The 19,639-nt window shown below is 46.1% G+C and overlaps 1 protein-coding gene across 17 annotated transcripts in view; it reads right to left on the bottom strand.

Moving 5' to 3' along the window:
* CACNA1G (calcium voltage-gated channel subunit alpha1 G) overlaps nucleotides 1-19,639 on the bottom strand; it is a 150,107-nt gene that overhangs the window by 14,667 nt on the left and 115,801 nt on the right. For 7 of the 17 annotated variants that reach the window (XM_069799168.1, XM_069799152.1, XM_069799164.1 and 4 more), the window contains 11 exons: nucleotides 19,007-19,096; nucleotides 18,216-18,429; nucleotides 15,680-15,730; nucleotides 9,785-9,936; nucleotides 7,265-7,374; nucleotides 6,073-6,206; nucleotides 4,818-4,888; nucleotides 4,466-4,544; nucleotides 4,267-4,388; nucleotides 2,975-3,319; nucleotides 523-663 (listed from right to left, as the gene is read on the bottom strand). In XM_069799168.1, the coding sequence (XP_069655269.1) occupies nucleotides 523-663; nucleotides 2,975-3,319; nucleotides 4,267-4,388; nucleotides 4,466-4,544; nucleotides 4,818-4,888; nucleotides 6,073-6,206; nucleotides 7,265-7,374; nucleotides 9,785-9,936; nucleotides 15,680-15,730; nucleotides 18,216-18,429; nucleotides 19,007-19,096 (1,509 nt within the window). The remainder of the gene's footprint in view (nucleotides 1-522; nucleotides 664-2,974; nucleotides 3,320-4,266; nucleotides 4,389-4,465; nucleotides 4,545-4,817; nucleotides 4,889-6,072; nucleotides 6,207-7,264; nucleotides 7,375-9,784; nucleotides 9,937-15,679; nucleotides 15,731-18,215; nucleotides 18,430-19,006; nucleotides 19,097-19,639) is intronic. The other 10 variants (XM_069799155.1, XM_069799160.1, XM_069799157.1 and 7 more) reach the window with 7 other exon arrangements.

Raw genomic sequence — 19,639 nt, 5'->3', positions numbered from 1 at the left:
TACAATGACCCACTTGCAAGAAGCCTCTTTAGGTAAATCATTCGAAACTGGATTTTCATGCAGTGTAAGTAGGCACAAAATGTAGAGATCGTTTTATGATCACCATCAGCTAAGGCTCTGCTCTGGGAAAACCTCACGCCGTACTCCAGGCTCTGCAGACGTGTCCCGACGTTGCTACAGAGCCCTGGTTAGGAGCAAGAAGCCAAATACAAGCTCCCCACTGAAGGATGGAGACGGTATTTTGTACACTTTCCCTACAGCACTTGTGAGCAGTAAATCCCAATGAAACACTTCTCACTGTGCTGAAGAGGGAAACTCAGAGCCTGTACTTTTCCTCTTGCATTGATATACAACATCATAAACCAAGATACTATCTCAACTCCCACAGAAAAAGCCAAAATGACTTATGCTTCAAAATCCCTGTGACTACATTACATAAAGTAAAGAACTTTAACTCTCTATTAAAGGTCTCAGTCAAATCGAGTTTGGATGGAGACTTTGCAGGAAATTAGGAATATTAACCTGGTTCTCAGAGTTGTAATATTCGGGAGCTGGGAGTGCATAATGATGGCACACAGAGCCTGACAGGTTGTCCATCAGCTTCAGCTCTCCTTCCAGAGATTCCTGGATCAGCAGTGATATGGTATCAAACAAGTGCCTTTCCTAGGAGGGGTGGTGTATAGCATGCAGAAAGATAGAGCGAGCCAAAAAGAGAGAGAAAAAAAGCAAGGGACAGAGACAGAGAGAAAAAAGGACAGTGTATAAAACCCAGTGAACAAAAGGAAAAAAAAAACCAGGATGGGGGGAGACGGAAACATTCAGGGAGAAGAGCAGTAACAGAAACAACAGGACAGGAGAGGTGAGGCAGGAGAGGAGAGAGAACAGTGCAGTAATATCACGGTGAGCAGTGACAGCTTTCTCAGACATTACTAGAGACGGGGTTGACGCCGCCTGCCCCGGGACCGTGGCTTTCCCACTCAGGGCCCTCCTCGGGGACAAGTCTCGCTCTCAGCAAACACGGCCTGTTACTCCTGGGATCTGAGCTGTGTAATGGGGCCAGTACAGCAGCATCTTGATACTTGATCTACAGGACACTACTGCTGTAAGGTTTCTATACCCACTGTCCATATTTTTGAGCAAGACCTAATATTTGACACCTAAACCCATATCCAGGGTCACATAAATTAAAATAACCTGACTTGAAGAGAGGCTGAGCATCCTGTCCATAAAAGCCGCAGAAGCCCAGGATGGCCACGCGTCAGGTCACTAATTCACGTACCAGACACGGGTTGAGGTGCCTCAGTTGTCCTGGCCAACTTCAAACCAGCTGGCCACAGCACGGACAACGGGAGGTTATACAGAGCAGGGTCTGGCTTTTGCAGGCAGCATGGGAGCAATTTAAGGGTTGCACCTTTCATGTAGGGAACGCCTACTGCATACAATGAAATGAGGACCATCGTTACAGTCAAACAGCACACAGTGCAAAAATCCTGGGGAACAGGCAAGCAAAAGAGCATGCTGACCACGTGTCCTTGCAGGGTCGTGTCCTGGGAATTGTATTCCTCTGCTATCGTGCTCAAGCATCAGATTTGTCCTGAAGATTTTGGCTGGGAGAATAAATAGTCAGAATAAAATCTCCTGGAGGTTTTTGAGGCTTCTGTTTGAGTGAAAGAGCAAGAAACAGACTCTGGAGATTATGACTAGAATAAGCTCTTTCCAAAGCCACCTTCAGAGAGGGCAGGTTTAACAGACTGAAGAGCTCAGGGTATCCTTCCCACCGATTTGTCTTGCGATTTTGCAATTTCTCTTTTTGCCAGTGTGAGTACTGATGCAGGACAACAGTGCTGAGGACAGTTTGCCAGTACTCTGCTTAACATGTACAACAAGAGTTGGGACGTGCTGTTTCCTCCCAGAGGACGTAGTGAATCTGGATTTCCCCATATTGCCCTGAACTCCTTTTTCCTGTGCCAAAGAGCAGCTTTGGACTCCATCTCAGACACCAGTGACTCCTAATGGCACCAGAAATTTCCAGTAGCTTAAGAACTGAAACAAAGCTTAAGCAGGGATTTACTCTTTTTCATCCTTGGACTAAAGATCATAAATGAGTTTTTCATGCATTAGAATACTCATTAGTCGGCCCCAGGCAGAGGCCAAGATATGCTGTTGTGAAATCATGATGTAATAAAGGCTAATGAGGTCTGTGTAGAGTTTAACCCAATTTGCAATCAGCTAAGACTAAAAAAAGGCTGGACTGTTTTTCTTGTATAATTCCAGTTCAGTTCCCTCCCGCAGGACCTGTCTGGGTCTTGACCTCACCTCTCTCATTCCTCAAACTGAGTCTTCATCCAGAAACTGTGCTTTAGAGAGACTTGTTGCAGCTCGTAGCAGCTACCACATTACAGCCCTGCTCCGGCACTGCTCCTGCTGGTGGGAGTTTTGCCACCAGCTCTGGTGAGCTCAGGTTTGAGTCCCCTCTGGATTATTCTATTGTTAAAATAATCTTTTCTTACAAGCTTGACTGTGGGGATGGATTTTAAATTGAGGTTACATAAAACAAATTTAATACTTAAGCAAAGATTAGCCAAGTTTTATTCCTCTTTTATGTTGTGATTCATGGTCTGCATTAGAAAAGCAAACACATTATGCTCATGATTTTGCTATCACAAAGAACCTAGCCCAAACTCTGGATCAGAGCAAATTTGGAGGTAGCTCTGAACTTGGTGGCTCGGGCACATCTCCAGAACAAATTGCAAAGCTCTCTACCTCCCAACAGATGCATCAAGGTGGTCTGGAGACCTGCCTAGGGTCTCTTCCCTGGAGCGTGGGTTCCCACATCACGCAACAGTCAGCAGACAGCGAGGAACACAAGCCCTAGACGTACAGTACACCCACTCCTTCATTACCGACTCGTGCATGTCTTCCCCTAGCAAATATGCAGCTCAAGCCCTCTTCACCCGCCAACTGAGATTCTCACCATAGGGTAAACTAATGAGAGCTGAGAATCCACCTTGATTTGCATGGGATTGGTACATCCTCGGGGGCTCTCGGGTCTCTCTCCACCAGCACCGCCTGTCCATGCAAAGATGTCCGAGGGGCTGTGTTGCCCAGGGGTGATCGTCTTCATTTCCATTTCCAGTTCTGCTTCGAGCTCTGCCTCCTCCTTAGCCTCCTTGTTGCTCTCCTCCAAGTGCTTCATGAGCACGGCGATCACCACGTTCACCAGGACAAACTGGGCTGTCAGCACGAAGGAGACGAAGTAGATGGGTGAAATGACGGTGTTGTAACAGGTGGACTCCTGGTCACAGTCTCGCAGCGTGTCCTGGAAACAGGGGGGGAAACGATGGAGGGCTGTGAAGAGGTTCCAGCAAGGCCCTTGGTCTGCTGTCTGGTCAGCTGGCTGCAATGGGTTCTCCTTTCATGAAGAAAATTGAGAAGATTGGGCCAATTTCATGTTTAGAATAGCAAAATGCTTGCCAGTAAAACCTTAACGTTTCTGCGTTAGTCAACACAAGCAGGCTCAGAGGAAACTGTCCTTGGCCTGTGCAACATCAGACATCGACACCCTGCTGCTCCTAAAGGAAAGGCTGTTTTGCCATGTTAGAGACCAAATACACAAGAATGTGGCACAGACCCAGGGAAAGCAGGGTGCAGCTACAACCCATCTGCTATCCCACAGCAGCTGGGCTTGCAGACACTCTTTCCTCAAGTTCGCACCGTGTCATTAAGAATTTGGCCACCTAACACTCACCATGGGCTACAAATGGACAGAGAAGTGATTCCTTCAGACTAGCTAGCACCCTGTGTATTCATAGACCAGATTTCTTCACAATAGCATGCCTTTATGGCTGTCCCCTAAGAGAGACTCTCTCTCAGAAACCTGGGTTTTCCCAGAAAAAAAAACCAAACTACACCAAAGTAATACCAACAAGACTTTTAAGGAAAAAAAGAAATCCAATGCATGTTACTGAGCTGAACTCGTGCTACTTGAGAGATGAGTCCCTTTATTTTTCCCCCTTCCTTTTAAGTTGCTCTCTCAGTGTAAAAAAGGGAATACATGGAGCGTGCCAGGAGCCTGCAACGATAGACATTGCATTGCTGGGAGGAGGGAACAGAAACGTTAAAGACTTTTCCCAGTGCACAAATGAAGAGACCAGCTCACTGCAGGACGTGAGTGTCCTGGCTGGACATCGTTACCAGTCTGGAGCAGAGCGGACAGCTTCTAATTAAGCAATTATAGGCAATACTCATTTTCCGTGGGTCTCTTACCTTCATTATCCCATTCCAGTTGTCTCCCGTGGATACTCGGAAGAGCGTCAGAAAGGCCATCCCAAAGTTTCTGAAGGTGGCGTGCCGTCCCAGCCCCTCGCAGGGGTGCGTGTCGTCACACTCTGCGGGACCAAGCACAGCCGTGAGACCCCCGCTCGCACACCGCTCCCACCCCTTCCACCGGCATGGGAAGACTCACCGAGGTCTCCAAACAGCTCCACTCCAAGAGCTGCAAATATGAAAAACAACAACATGAAGAGAAGACCCAGATTCCCCACCTGGAAAGAGAAAAAGAAATGGGGGAAAAAAAACACAAAAAAAGAACATTGATTTTTTTGTTCCAGACCTGTTTCTTGCTGTATTCTTTAATCCAAAACTTAAATTGCTTCAGGGGAAAAATGACCTCAATGTGAGGACTGTATCTCAGACTGTGCTTCGGAAGGGAAATGTGATTCTCTAATGACAGTAAAGATAAAATGATTAGCATTCCTCTGCAATAGGAAATTAGCTCTGGGCCAGAGGAGATCTGGTTTGATATGGCAGTGGGTTACCTGCGGCAGCGCTTGCATCACGGTGTCCAGCAGGGCTCTCATCCCTACAGCCATCTTCAGCAACTTCAACACTGCAGAAAACACGTTCGTAATATGGTAACGGCAGCGTTAGCACGGAGGCACAAACTCAGTCCCTCTCCCAGGAGTCACAGATTATAGGAAGAGAAATGTGAAATCACGTCAAGTGTTCTCCATTAGCCGCTATCGTCCCTGGCCTTTTTACATCGCTCCTGGTTGCTTGGATACTATTAAAATCCCGTGAATAGCAGCATCACCTATCCTGAGACTTAGAGAAAGCGTTTTTGTTCTGCCCGGCTTTTCCTTTCCCCACTTGATCTGTGTCGGGCCCATCTCCTTCCTCTGGTTATCGCGAGCAGTTACTTTCCCAGCCCTGGGGCTACTTTCCCACTTCCATAGGCTACCCACTTTCATACTTGATTCACTGAGGAACCGATTTACACATCTCTTCCAGAAGGTTGCATTTCCAATTGGAAACCGCATGTATTTTTAGTTCTGAAAGGGATCCAATGCACAGGAAAAACACTTTTATTTCCCCCTTGAGACACAGCAGCATTTCTTCTACAGTTCCTTCTTTGGTTAGACGAGGGCTGCAATCAGAGCAATTATGCCTCAGAGCACAACATTGCCCTTCAGGGGGGCCTAGAAGTACTTTATTAAGGGCCCAAGTGCTCACATTTTACGTCTTCCTCATTTGGCCCTGAGACCTCCCTGTTCTGAAAAATCAGGCCCTGAAGAAGCTGACTTCCCAACTCGGGCGCGTGTCGTTACAAGTCTGAGCGGACAGATGGATGCAGAGTGACGAGGCATGCTTTGTCACCAAGTGGTGAGATGTAAAGTCCCACGGGAAATTAGATTTATTAGATGCTTGTCTTTTCAAGCCAACGTACTCGAGCTTGTGTTCTCTAATCCCCATTAGAGATGACTTTGATTTGACTGGCATATTTTTTCCAGGTACATCTCTGGGAGTTACAGCCACAGCTATTTCTCCTTTATTTCTAAGCTCTCAGCCTTCAAGTCCTCTTAAGGTAGAAACACATGGTCAGTTGGCTCAGCTTTTTGGCTCCTCACAACTATTTTCCCCCCATTGTTCTTTTATTTGTTTACAGCCTGGTGATGCCAGAACTATGCACATCGTGATGGGGATGTGCCCCAGAACCATTTCCCAACACTTAACTCTCTCCTGGAGGGGACCTTGCACCTCAAACACAAGTCAATTCTGCTTTATTCGTCTCACCTCGAGCAATCCTGAGAACCCTCATGATTCGGATAATAGTGGGGTTAATTGGTAGCGAAGCGTTCACCTCGATCTCTTCCAAAGTGATGCCCATGATAGACAGCAGCACAATTGCCAGATCTAATTGGTTCCATCTGGAGAGAACACAAAATGAAGTTTAACATCGCCTAAGAAGCTGGCAAGGGGAGGTAGCTCGTTTCACACGAATTCCAGTCATTTCAATGGTTCTAGCACTCAAATGAATCTGCAGCATTTTTCTGAGGGTATTATACAAAAGCAGTTATGTTATGAAATCACTATAACTAATGCATCTCATTAGAAAATCAGCCAATTCCAAAGATATACTTGACTGAGGGGAAACAGAAACAAAAGCTGGGCAGTTTTCTACCTAGAGGCTGCAGACCTCAGGGGAGACACTGTGGTATCTGTCTGGCCACTTCTAGACACGACACTCGTGGACCTCAGCGTGAGATCTGCCCTAGAAAGAACCAGACCCCACGTCCAGCCCTTGCAACAAAAAAGCCACGCTCGGTGAAGGAAAGACCCCAAGGATTTGTGCCAGGTTGGAGAGAGGCATAATCCCAGCACGGACACCCAGAATGTGGGGAGAGGGGAGGAACCATCCCCCGGCTGCTGAAGGGCTCGTGTCAGACCCTGCTCAGTGCCAGCGCTCTTGGTATTGACGTTGAAGGAGACAAAAATGGGAGGAGAAAGATTCACCAAGGACATAAAATCTGTACTTGCGAGGTAAGAGAGTGAAAATCTAGAGGAAGAAGCAATTTCATCTGCTGCTCTGCGTCTGCATAAAAAGAGGTCCCTTTTCTCTTTCATTTCCACTCAGGACCAGGTTCTCTCTCTCATAAATTTTGTCACTTTACCAGGTCCTCTTGATTATATGGACATGCAACTGGTGTGAGAAGAGAACCGGCTGCTCCGTGTGAGACTCGCTCCTATTTTGTCCACTCCCAAGGGCCAAAGCAGTGCAATCACACTCCTTGGCACGCACGATCCTTTCTCCAACCCACACCCCAAGCCTCCAGCTACCCAGGTTTCAATCAGTCACACCAGAAAGCGTTCACACGTGTCAGACTGACATCATCGGGAAAAGCATTGGGGTCCAGGACACCGAATTTGGGCAGCTGTCTCTGGAAACCTGCTGCTGGTCCCACGATCGGGTTGGAGCTTTTGTTACCTGTCTTGGAAGAAGCGACGAAACCCAAAGGCGATAAGCTTGAAAACAGACTCCAGGACAAAGATAACAGTGAAGATGTAATTGCAAATCTTCAGGGCTTCATCAAGGACCTGGGATGTGGACACAGGACCGGGATTAGGAGCTAGCTCTGCTGAGGGGCTTTGCTGCAAACCTGCCCTCCTCTTCTTTCACCAGTTACTCGTTTCCAAACTACAGCTAAAAATCTCCAGCTGTGGGTTCTCTCCGATGATAAACGTCCCAGGGAAAAGTCCCAGTACTTCAGGGAGTGCACAGATTGCATTTCTGCCTGGCCCCAAACCAGCTGATATAATCCACAGGAAGGGCTGACACAAACCCAAGGCACAACTCAAACCCCAAGGGCAGTAACGCGGCCTCAGCTGGGATCGCTTGGGTGAGTGGTAGGAGCTGCTGCATTTGCAGGTGTCAGCAGCGCAAAGCCCCTTGTGCTTTCGGCAGAAAGCTGAATTTCATCTCACTTGCTCGTTTGTGCACTGCTGCAAGAGCCGTGGGCTGGCCGGGTCTGTGCAAGAGCTGGCCAAATGGCTTCTTTGTGGCAGCCTGTCATTTACCCCTCACCTTGAGCTTTTGGCAAGGAGCAGGAGAGAGGGCTGGCACGCCAGCAGGAGCGAGTGCCTCGGGTTTTCCTCTGCCCACCCTTCCCTCTGCAGAAGTCACGGCCTGGCCACTAACTACAGGTGCCTCCTGGCTGGGACAACTCTTGCACAGTCAGGCATTAAGCCACGTCAGAGGTGATTTCATCCCCAAAGTCCTGCTCGTGAAGGAGCACTGTGGTAGCAGCATACTGCACGGCCTCTTAAGTAACGTGCGTTGAATTTCTCCCTGCTGGCAAACGGGGTGGTAACTACTGTGTCCAGGGCACTGTAGGGAACGTGGGAAATGGCAACAGAGGGCTCTCAGACCAAAACCAAGACTTGCTGATCCCCAGGTGGGAGAAGTCATAGTAAAGGGGTTTAAGCCATGCACTCTGCCTTCATGCTACAGTTTAGCTTTGAGCATCCATGGATGAAAACCACCTCACCCGCCCGAGAAATACAAGCCCAGCTGCCAAAGGAAGCTCTGAATGAGCCTCCCTGCCATACTGCAGGGGACCTGGGCTCTGCCAGCAAATGAGCATATTTATTTGGCAAAAGCAGATTTTGCTCTTTGCTCAAACCACCTCTATGCACACCCGCAGCCCCTCCTCTCTATGGCAGCCGCAGCATCTCCAGCTGGGATCTCATCCACAGGGCATCCCAGGGTATCCCACCACCAACCCCTTTCAACACCAACACACCAAGCGATCGTTAGTTTGGATATAAAGCTCTCCGGTACATTTAGCCTTTTAAGTATCTGCAGGATCCCAGCCACCAGTAACCCAGACCAGAGTGATTTCGGGGCCCTGATTCAGCAAGACTCTCAAGCATGTGCATGGCTCTCACTGCGCTGTCATCTCAGCACAACCCAAGCTTGGAGTTATTACCCAGATGCCGCATACCAGAGGCTTAGAGACAAAATGTTATTTTCCTAAAGAAAATTAAAAACAAAAGCTTGCCCAACATTTTTATAATACAAGAGAAAATGTAGCTGCAGAACGACTGCAGTAAGAGTGATTCCAATACAGGCTTCTTGGCCAACAACCTTTTTCATCACCAAATGACTGAATCACGCAATGAACCTTCCAGGGTATTTAAAGGTGACCTGAACAGAAGAAATAAATTGGGCTTGTGCCCTTTCACTTCTTGGCTTCTTTATGATAGGCTGGAGGATATTTTTCCCCTCGTTTGCCTTAGTTGTTTGGGTTTTTTTACATTAAGTATTCAAGTCCTGTCTAGTCTTAAAGAATATTTCTTCCTTTTGTGTGTTATATTTATTCATTCTGAAAGTGGCTAATAAAAATAAGTACAAGTTATATGGCAAAGGCAGCTATTTCCATTTCATTCTTATGCACAAGAGACTTGACATCCCAGGACAGGCTGTTTTTATTTTCAGAGTATGACAAAGACCCAGGAACTTAGCACACTAATACGTTAAAATGTATTTTAAAGACCAGGATGGAATCCAGTGCTCGTGAAAATTTGGCCCTGTGGGTCACTGGGGATTTAGAAGAAACTTTGCAAAAAGAAACATTTCACAAATTCTTCTATTCTTTTTCCTTTTTTCTCCTTTTTTTTGGTGGAAAACCCAAGTCAAATGGCAGATTTCAATGACGATCTCGTCTAGCAAACCAAACCAACCTGCTCCCATCCTCATTTTCAAAGCAGTCCGTTTGCACTTAACTAGAAGGAAGAGGTGCAATGGGATCCAGGTACCGAAAGCATGATTTGAGCTGGAAGCCAGCTGGAGGATGGGTACGCTCCACGGGGCAAAGGGACAAGTCGAGCATGGTGAATGGGGGCCCCAAGGTCTAACAGCAAAACTGGCCTTAACTCTGCCCATCGGCACATCCCACCGTGGCTGAGCACGTCCTCCCCCCGCTTTTCCCCCTCTCTGTCCCAGTACCTTTGGCTGCTGGTAGTGCTCCATGGCCATGGTGATCACGTTGAGGCCGATCACGCCAGTGATGAACAAATCCAGGTAGTGGCTGGTGCACATCTGGTGGATCAGGAGGCGGAAGCGGGAGTAATCCGAATAGTAGGGCTTACACTGTGCTTCTGCAGCGGGGAGGAGGAGAGCGGAGAGGCACGTCAAGTCATTTCTCTGCGTCTTTCTGAAGTCAACGCACCCTCACTTTCCAACTCCAAGGATGATAAATTTTAGACCGATTACAGCAACATGCTGTCTTTTTTATTTCCTTTGTTCTTGCTGGCATGTTACCATTTTTAATACACAGCAGGGCTCCCGTCATCTCATATCCATTAAACATCTTCAGTGGGACATGCGCTATACTCAGCCTTATGGCATCAGGGACAAGGTGAGCTGGGACTATTGTGCTGCTAAAGAATGTTTTCCCTGTAGGGAAATTTAAATTAAAACAACAACTTTTGTTTCTGCTGACCTTAAAAGTCCCCAAAGTATCTGAAAACCTAATTAACGGTCAGATGTTGGGGACAGATTTTACTAACAATGGCATAAAAATACAGGCCACTGAGTTAGCGGTGGTCTTTGAAGAAGTAATTCAGACATATTATGTTCTTTGCAATAAACTGTAGAGAGAACAAAATTCAACACTTTGGTTGTCAGAGCCCTGAAAAATGGTCCATAAAAGTACCGAGGAAAACTGATCAGTCAGCCTTAGCGATTAGAAAATAACGATCCTCCATTTAGACAAGATTATCAAAGTACAGATTTCACTGTTCAATTCATTCCCGTGTTCGGCTGCCTCAGGGATGACACATGCTCTTTAGACCCAGAGTGTTCCTAGAGATAAACTCATTTACTCACCTAATCTCTAATGAGGAAATGCCAAGGCTGAGTATATAATTCAGTACAATTTTCAAGGAGGCATTATAATGCAGATTGAAGTGGAAAGGACTGTCTTGCATATGTCAGAGTATAATATTACTCTCATAATTAGATGATCAACTGGTTATGAAAATTATTGAGCTGTAAGAATTACACGGCTTGATATTTAGTGCTGTTGAGCAAATGTACAGTTTGATACATTATTCCGAGCAAAAAGTTGGGCAGAATGGAGCCACGAAGCACAGGTTTGGGTTGCCCTCGGGGAAAACTCATTTTAGAAGATTAAATTTTGCCTGGAAATAGAATTCACTTTGTCAATAGCCAATGACATTGCAACCAAACCCATAGATTTAATGGTTTCATGTGCTCCCTACTTCATAACAGGATCCTGAAAAATCAGAGAAGTTTTGTTTTTTCCATAGAGACAGACCTTTCCCTTACAGCCCAGGGACCAGAGAGACAAATCACTCAGCAGTTTTATTCTGTAGGGGTTTGGAACGCCCAAAATTCTGCTTCAGTGTCATCAAATGAAAGGCAATATTAATATTCACTTTCTGATCTTCAGTGTGCTTTAGGTGATCTGTACCTGACTGCTAAAGCACGATATCGATGAAAAGGTCTATGAAATGAATTTTCATGCTGAACCTATTGAGTGCTTACAAAAAAGCAGACTGGTAGCTGCTGACTCACTCCTAAGACTTTGTCAGATAACTCAAAATCTGCATAAATCTCCATAAAGTCAAGATATCTCCATCACATTATGCTAAATTATGAGTAGCAAATTAACTAAAATGTTTGAATACAATTAGGTGAGGAATAGGACCTATTTTTATGAACCAACTTATCATCTCAGAAAGAAACACCATCGTAATTGGATCACTTCTTCTACATTTATGTATAATTCACATTCAAAAAGAAAAACGTCAATGTTTCTGCCTTTTCTTGCAATAGATTTACTTATGAATAATTACACTGGAATTCAAATTTTTTCTTAGCTTTGATTGACGGGTAATTCCAAATCCTACAGAATAGCACCGACGCCGTTAGAACAGAGAGAGGATTTAGAGAGAGGTTGTAAAATATCTCCTGTGCAGGGCTCCTGCACCTGGATTAGACCGTGCATGACCTTATAAGCAGGGTTGCTAATTGTTCATATATCTGCAAAGGCTTCTCGCCCTTCACACCCCCCTCTCCCAAACCCCAAAGCTCCTTTTCACCTTTCCCAGCACATGCCCCCAGGTTTCCACAGCCAAACGTCTCTGGATGCTGCTCTCGCAGATGCCCTTGCAGCCTTAGAAAATTACCATTAGGAAATGTTTCATCCTTCCCCATTAACTTTGTTAAGAGGGGATTTGCCAACCCTGTTTATGAATCATGCCACCACGCGCTTCACCGGTCTCCGCATGCCGGCCATGCGTATTAGTGCCATACAGATAGTACCGCGAGATGAACCACACACAAGCTAGCATGCTGTCTGAGGACTATCGATAAATACCTACTGTGTCTAGGTGGGCAGGGAACTTTCTGAACAGATAAACCATTTTTTCACTTTTTTATATACACCATTTATTTAACCCGACCTGTGCAGCTCTGCAGAGAATTTGGGTATCGCTCATGTATAATAACCCAGGTGCAAAGCCCGTGCCCCCTATCACACAGTATCATTTCTAATTATTGCAGTAAAGATCTAAACAATACCAACATCTTGGGAAATACAGACATCTGTTAAACTCCAGGTGGTGAACTTCACAACTAACACAACACCACATTACTGTACTGTTACAATACACTGTGTCAAGAACAACAAGAGCTCTGGGTTAGTCTCGGTTATTACTGGAAAGGTTAACTTGGCTTCCCGGCACACATGGCGTTAAAGAAAAGAGGAGGAGAGCAAATGAACGAAAGAAGAATTGGCAGAATGAAAATGCAAGAAGGTGGGGAAATACAGCAAAAGCCCACTACGAGACGTCAGGCTGGTGAACAGGGTGTAAACCAAGCTGCTTCACCGTGGCTGGGGGCCGGGAGAGAGGGAGAAGTGGCTCACGTTTAGATAACATTACACAGGAGAAAATCAGCTCGGACAGTGGATCCCAAGCAATCTCCTCCTAACCCAGATAGGAAGGGGATTTTGCAGCTGGTTGAGAGCCGGTTTGGGAGAATCCTACCCGCCTGTTCATCCTGGGCCGTGGTGGTCAAAGCGGACCACGGCGGCCAGGGGAGTGGGTGCCTGGCAGGGGGGGCACTCGGCTTTAGCGTCTCATTTTTACAGGCTCTCAGCTCAAGTTGTTTCCCAAGCAGACATTCGGTACTCCTCTTGGCATCATCCTTTGGGATTATAATTGATCCCCTTGACGAGGGCTGGGAGGCAGGGCATGGCAGCCCCAGGCTGTGTCCTGGGTTTTGGGGTACCCAAAACTCATCGCCGTCCTCTCCTGCCCGTTTGGAAAGGCGACGACCCTTGCTGTTGCAGGATAAAGATTTCCCATTCCTAATCCCACTCTAACTTCTCCCAGGCCAGGTGCCCTTCGGGTTCGGTGATCATGCTGGAGGCAGCCCAGTGCCACCGCCAGCTCCCAGACAGTCCCAGGGCTCGGCCGGTCTCTGCCGGCACCGCGGGAGATGGGGCCGGGGCCACTCTCTTCCCATTAACTGCATTTTCCTGGGGGGAATCGGGCTGGGCATGCAGCTCTGAAATATCTCCAAATAGTGGCTGCCTCCAAATATAGCCCTGTCAAGACAGAAATTGCCACTTTCCCTGAGGTGGCTTTCAAGCCGGAGATGCGTGGGCATGGGAAATTGGAATTCATGAGAGTGGGACAATTCCATTACTGTCTCCTCCAGTTTCTTCCTTCTCCTATAATAAGGGAATTAACTACTTTGCAGGTCTGAGTATATCTGGAGGACAGCGGCAAACCAGTGAGCAATGAGCCCGTGACGCAGCTGGATTTACAAACTGTTTCAAGAATATTATTAGGTTAAAAAATAGTTTGCACTGAAGGAACTTTTTTTATTTAAATACAGTGTTTTACTTGGCTTTTATTGTACTGAATGGATTTATTAAAAAAAAAAGCAAAATGGAAAATGATAAATTATTTCCACTGAGAAGATTCCAGTATGACAGAATGTAGACTCAAAAAAAAAAAAAAAAAAAAGGGAAAAAATAAAATTACAATATCTCAGTAATCACCAGGCAGCAGCACACACACACAATACTCCATCTTATCTTCACAGAAAGAGAAAAGAAGCCCTCTGTAAGTGCAGAGATGTGTGGAAGTTTTGGGGTCACGACTCCAGATTTCTCGCTGAACCACAGGAGGTTCATCTACAGCACCCAGAACTGAGTCCCTCATATCCCCCACAGCCAGGTTCAGAAAGAAAATCCTTCTATTCCCTCACGCTGGCACATTCACTACCGCTGGATTCAAAGAAAAGACAACAAAAGGAAACACAAAGCACAGACCTGACAATCGCACACTTTTAAAAGGCAAACTAAGAGTCTTTCTGAGCCTGCGTGGGATAACGGAGGGGTTTGGAATGAGTTCAGTGCCTTAAAAATAAAATAAACCAGCCTCGATGTAGCTCTGTAGGACCAGGAGAGGAATCACAACCAAATAAAAGGAAGAAAAAATAATCAGACCCCCAAACCCAGTGACAACACCCCCCTCCTGCTGCCCTCGTTTCGCAGGAGAGGACAGGAGGCCTACAAAGAAGAGCAAGAACGAAGACAAAGAAATAAAAATACCAGGAATGGCAATGGGAAGGAGATTCAGGATTTATTAAAGCATGTTGTGATAACTTCCAACACGGCCTTAGAAGGTAGGAACCTTGGTCTCCCTGAGATATCCTCTGCAGTGAAAGCCGAAAGCCCTCACCTTGCAATTTTTATTTAATCAAAACTCCCTGCAATATGAGAGAGATGGATGGAGCTCTGCTCCCATCTCAAGCGGTGGGAGCTTGTTCACAGGTGAGAGTTTTAATGGCATAATATTCCTAGCATATTATTTTTGTCAAAAATTACAGCTATATTTGTTTCTATGTTGGCACCTCTTAATTATTCAGGCTAACATTCTTAAGTTATGAATTAAACAAAATGCTTGCCAGATCAAAGCTTCTCCTAAAAATAAAAAGAGCAAGGGACACATCTGCAGCCCTGAGCATCGTCCTGGCGAGGGGGGACGGGGAAGGGAGACGCGAGTGAGCCCTGGTTGGGGTGGTCAGGTCAAACCCCCAGCAGCGTTCAGCTCAGCTGCTCTGTCCCCACCAGGACCTGGAAAGGCTTTGAGGTGACATCTTTATTTCTTTTAATTCGCAAGATGCCTCATGGATCGAGCGACTCTCAATCGATACGAAGAATTTACAAGCTGGGCAGCACAACGGCTAAACCGCACGTCCACGCTGAGGGTTGGTGTGCGGTTGATCTCTCTATTAAAGCACTGAGGCTTTGCACTATACTGAATTTTACCTTGCTGGAAAAATACCGTGCTTCCCTGAAGCACAGCCTTTGTGGAGCAATGAGCAAGGGCTGGAGAAATAATGAAATAACCTCCCGAAGTGAGACTGCCTGCCTTCCAGAGACACTCCTGCAAATCATTCAGAGACTCCTAAGTTAGTGGTTAGAAAGCTAGAGTAAACAATAAAGGACCCATTTCACAGTCCAGTCATTATTCTCTAAGAAAAAAACAAAAACCAAAAAAAAAAGGAGAATAAAAAAAAAAGCCATGAAAAGTCTGACAGTGTCTTAATGAAAACCAGAAAAAAATAATACTGAAGAACATAACATGATCAAGGGGTAAATCAAGGGTTTGCAAGTGTCAGTCCTGAGCCAGGTCTGCAGACCTGCGGTTCAGAATGATATGCGTGTGCCATGAAGTAAGCAAACGAGCTTTGCACCACACACACGGTTTAGTGGGATGCCTCACAGCAGCGGTGGCCAGCCGTTAGTGACACAGCACTGCCATTCAAGTGGGACGAGACGTGCCGACTTCCCAGTACCTTGCACTGCACTGGCTGAGCTCTCCATTAATACATCATCCAGCATTAGATCTAAAAGAACGAAATGGCATTAATCACCCGGCAGGACACACGGCAAGAATTCCCTTCCCCTTCAGAGGTCCCTACGGCTCTCAGGCTCTCCGTTGCCTCTACTGGGGATGTTTCCTTGCGGGATCCTCTCCTTGTGCCTCGTGGAGGGTGGGCTCAGGTTCACGGGGTCGTTGTGAAAAAGAAAGGGCTCTTGTGCTTCTCCCACATACACAGGCGGAAGCCCAAGAGATCCCCGAGACCCCCCTCGCTTGACGATGATGAAGACGACATTGCTGAAGGACAGACATTGTACAAATCCTGCTGGGCCAGCGCAGGAGTCACCACTCCTGCATCTACCTACATCTCGCGGAGCTGGGATCTCATACGCTTCTCTGGTTTTCAGATGTCCGATTGGGTAAACGCATTTGAAGAGTCTACAATCAGAAATGACTGTGCAGCCAGTTAGATGTCTGCATCTGTCCACGTCTGACATCCATAGGTTGGTTTGGGCATCTGGGGACACTCAGGAAGCCCAGCTGAAAAGAACCCCCATGCAGTTGGTGGCGTAATCAAAGCCCTAGCTTTGGTATCGTCTGCAAGTTCCCACCATGCAGAATGAAGCTAAGCAACAACATCTGTTGCCTCCGAGGGCAAAGCTGGACATGGTCAATTAAAACCAACGTTTCACTGAACGCAAATTGGGAAAACTGTTCTGAAGCGATTTGGAGGGCTTCATACTTTGCTCTTGAAAGGTTTTTATGGCGATTGAATACTCAGCAATATTTGATCCTCAGTAAAATAGCTGTTTATTGCCTCTTTAATTAGGCATTTCATAGGACTGAATGAATAACTACATCTCCAAGGATGGTTTGTGATTCCTTCCCGCTGGGAAATTGCCCAGACTTACGTCTTTTCTTCATCTAGCTCCTCTAGCATTATAAATAAGGTCATTAATAATAACTAAACATCTATTTTTCTTCTACAGAAATGTCTGCTTTCCAAAACTGCAACTTTAAATAGGGATCTTTCTATCCAGCCTTTAAAAACATTTTCTAACTCATCAGCCTGAAACTGTGTTTGGGAACTTGGACTGACCAAAAGAGCTTTCTAGGCATTTCCTTAGTGTGAAAAACAAAACAAAACAAAATCTTTTCATCTGTATCCCGCTTAACTGAGAATAGTCTAACGTGTCCTCCACCGCTCTTGAGGGAAGCCTCCATCTTTCCACTGACCACTGAGAAAGCCAGGCTCTTGGCATAAACCAAAGGTTGATGTCCAGAGGCTGGTGTGATACATCCTATTGGTTACAAAACCTGTGAAGCTCACAGGGCTTAAAGATGCGACCAAAAGAAAGTGCTGGGTAAGTGCTGAACCGAGAGAGGCTGAGACACGGTTGTGGTACGTGGTTGCACGATGAAGCCTGTCACAGCTATTAAACACCTCTTAGACCATTAAAAAAAGTAAAACAGACTTAATATTACCAGCTTTCGGAACAAGCGCCTGATCAGACAGTCTCTTAAACAGTACTGAAGTCTGTCAAAGATAGAGAAGAGATGTGAAAGGGGACACAGAGAGAGCAGCAGGCGGACTGACCAGGGAGGGAAAGCGTGAGGCCATGGACACAAAGGGCAATGGAGAAAGTTCAGTCAGAAGAGAGAGCATGCGAGAAGAAGAGTACCTCTGACCTGTGGCCTCTGGCTGACAGATTTCTTACTTATTCAACCAAATTAAAAGAAAAAAAGACTAAAAGACTAAAAGACAGGTTGGAGACTTTTGGCCGAGCAGGGGAGGTCTAGCCTCCTTTCATCTGTAAAGCCTTCTCTAGGCAGGGCTGCAAGCTTGCACATCCAGTTTGGAGTTTGGTTCAATTTGCATCAGTGCTATTTTGTCTGGTTAGTTACTCTCCTCAACTGCTTTTTTTTTTTCTAATCTGTATTTCTCAAGCAAATGCATTGATATGTTTCTCTAAGGAGTTTTTAAGCATTACTAGAATGAGATGGCTCCATTATTTTATTACACTCTTGAATAGCAGTGGTGCTACTGTGCTAATAAATAAACTTGCGTGATAAATGGGACAGGTAACATCACTGTGGCATTAGAAGGCTGTAATAAGCCAAATAGTGAATCCAGTTATCGGCAACAGTGCTCATGACTCAGAAGATTTATGATGCCATCCGGCACTGCTGATCTTTGCAGTTGTCACTATTTGTGTAACACTGAGCTCTGCTATCCAAGAAGCTCCAGGTCTGATTATTATTATTATTATTATTATATTTTAATTTAAATAACCTCCAATGGAAAGGTCATTGCAAATCATGCAGCCATTAAAAAGGCTTCCATGGCTTCTTGCTCAGCCTAAAACAACACTATTTCCTTCATGCAAATTTTATAGCTGGACATGCTTTGGGGAGAAGAATGATCACCAGACGCGAGGCAGGGAGGGGAGGTAGGAGGGGTCGTGTGGAAGGTCAAGCAGGACTCAGAAAGATGTGGAAAGACTACCGACCAGCCATCTGTTTCTCCTTACTCCTTCTCTTTTTCTCCAGCCGGCGAAGCCTCTTCTCCTCCCGCCTCTTGGCTTCTTCCTCCTCCTGGTGCTGCCGACACTTGTGGAAATTCTCCACCACTACCCCCACGAACATGTTGAGGACGAAGAAGGCCACGATCAGCAGGAAGGAGATGAAGTAGAGGAGCATCCACGGGTTGTAGTTCATGACTGGCTGCAAAATGGAGGAAGGCAAATGTCAACTGAACCTCAAAAAAATGGGAGCAAACTGATGCAGCTGCCCCATCCACAAAACTCATGGGTGCCCCTTTGAGGCAGCTCAGTGTGCTCTGCTCTTCCTGAAAAGTAGAGCCCTCTGAGATATTTTAACTGAATGCTCCCAAAACACAAAGCACGTTGAGGACAGAAGAACCACCTCTGTTCTGCCAACAGCAGGTCGGTAGCATCCTTTGCAGCTATTGTAAGTCCCTCGCTGAAAACCTGTACCTACACAAAGCACTTTTTTCCTCCTGAAATGTCCAAATTGCTGAAAAAGTCAAACCATTCTTCAATAGGTGCGGTTGTCCTAGTTACACCAGTCGTGTTGCAAAATCTGTAGGGAAAAGGCTAGGTCCAAATCCAGACTTTTCACTGCACTCCTCGTCACGCCCCAGGACTTGGATTAAACGCCTCCATCAATCCTAACCCCATAACCCCATTTGACTGTGGAAGCCAGCAGTACTTTGCAAAACAAGAGCCAAAATGTGCGACCTTTGACAACTCATTTCTTACAGCTCTGCTAGAGCACGTACCTGCTGGTCAACTCCCACAGCATCTAGGCCGTCGTACATGATATCCACCCACCCGTCCTTGGAGGCCAGAACAAAGAGAGACATCAGGGCCTAGAAATACATGGAAAAAAAGTTAGACATAGTTGCACTAAAGCTCTTTTCCTTCTAACATTTTACTCCTCTTTGCCCTTTCCTGTCTGAGGATCATCATTACCTGTCTGATAATGGGACACTTCGATGCCCAAGGTTTCTCCTGGCAGCAAAACCCTATCAATGCCAGCTCCTGGTTCAGCAATGAGCGCTAATTTGAAAACCACAAAGCCGAAGACAAAAGCAGCTTCATTTCCACCCTCCAGGTCTCTGCTGCTCCCGACTAATTAGCCCTTACCATGCTGCTAAAATAGGGCTGTGTTGCAGAGGTGGTTGAAAGTGTCCAGCTCTATTAGACAAGCCCTTCTGCAAGATATATTTGGTTTGTTATGTAGCAGTGAAGCAATTAAGTACTCCACGAAGCCACATGTGCTTGTTCTGTACCGAAAAGAAGTGTATGCCTGCTTGGAAACACTACCTTTGGGATTTACAGAGACAGAATGCTGTGTATGTGAACTGAATATTTACTGCGACTGGTAGTGTGCCCTGTAAGAAAATCCCACG

Source organism: Haliaeetus albicilla, chromosome 12 (assembly GCF_947461875.1).
Source record: "Haliaeetus albicilla chromosome 12, bHalAlb1.1, whole genome shotgun sequence".
Classification (NCBI taxonomy): domain Eukaryota; kingdom Metazoa; phylum Chordata; class Aves; order Accipitriformes; family Accipitridae; genus Haliaeetus; species Haliaeetus albicilla.
Note: the sequence above shows the minus strand (reverse complement) of the source record. Positions and strands in the feature narration are given on the sequence as shown.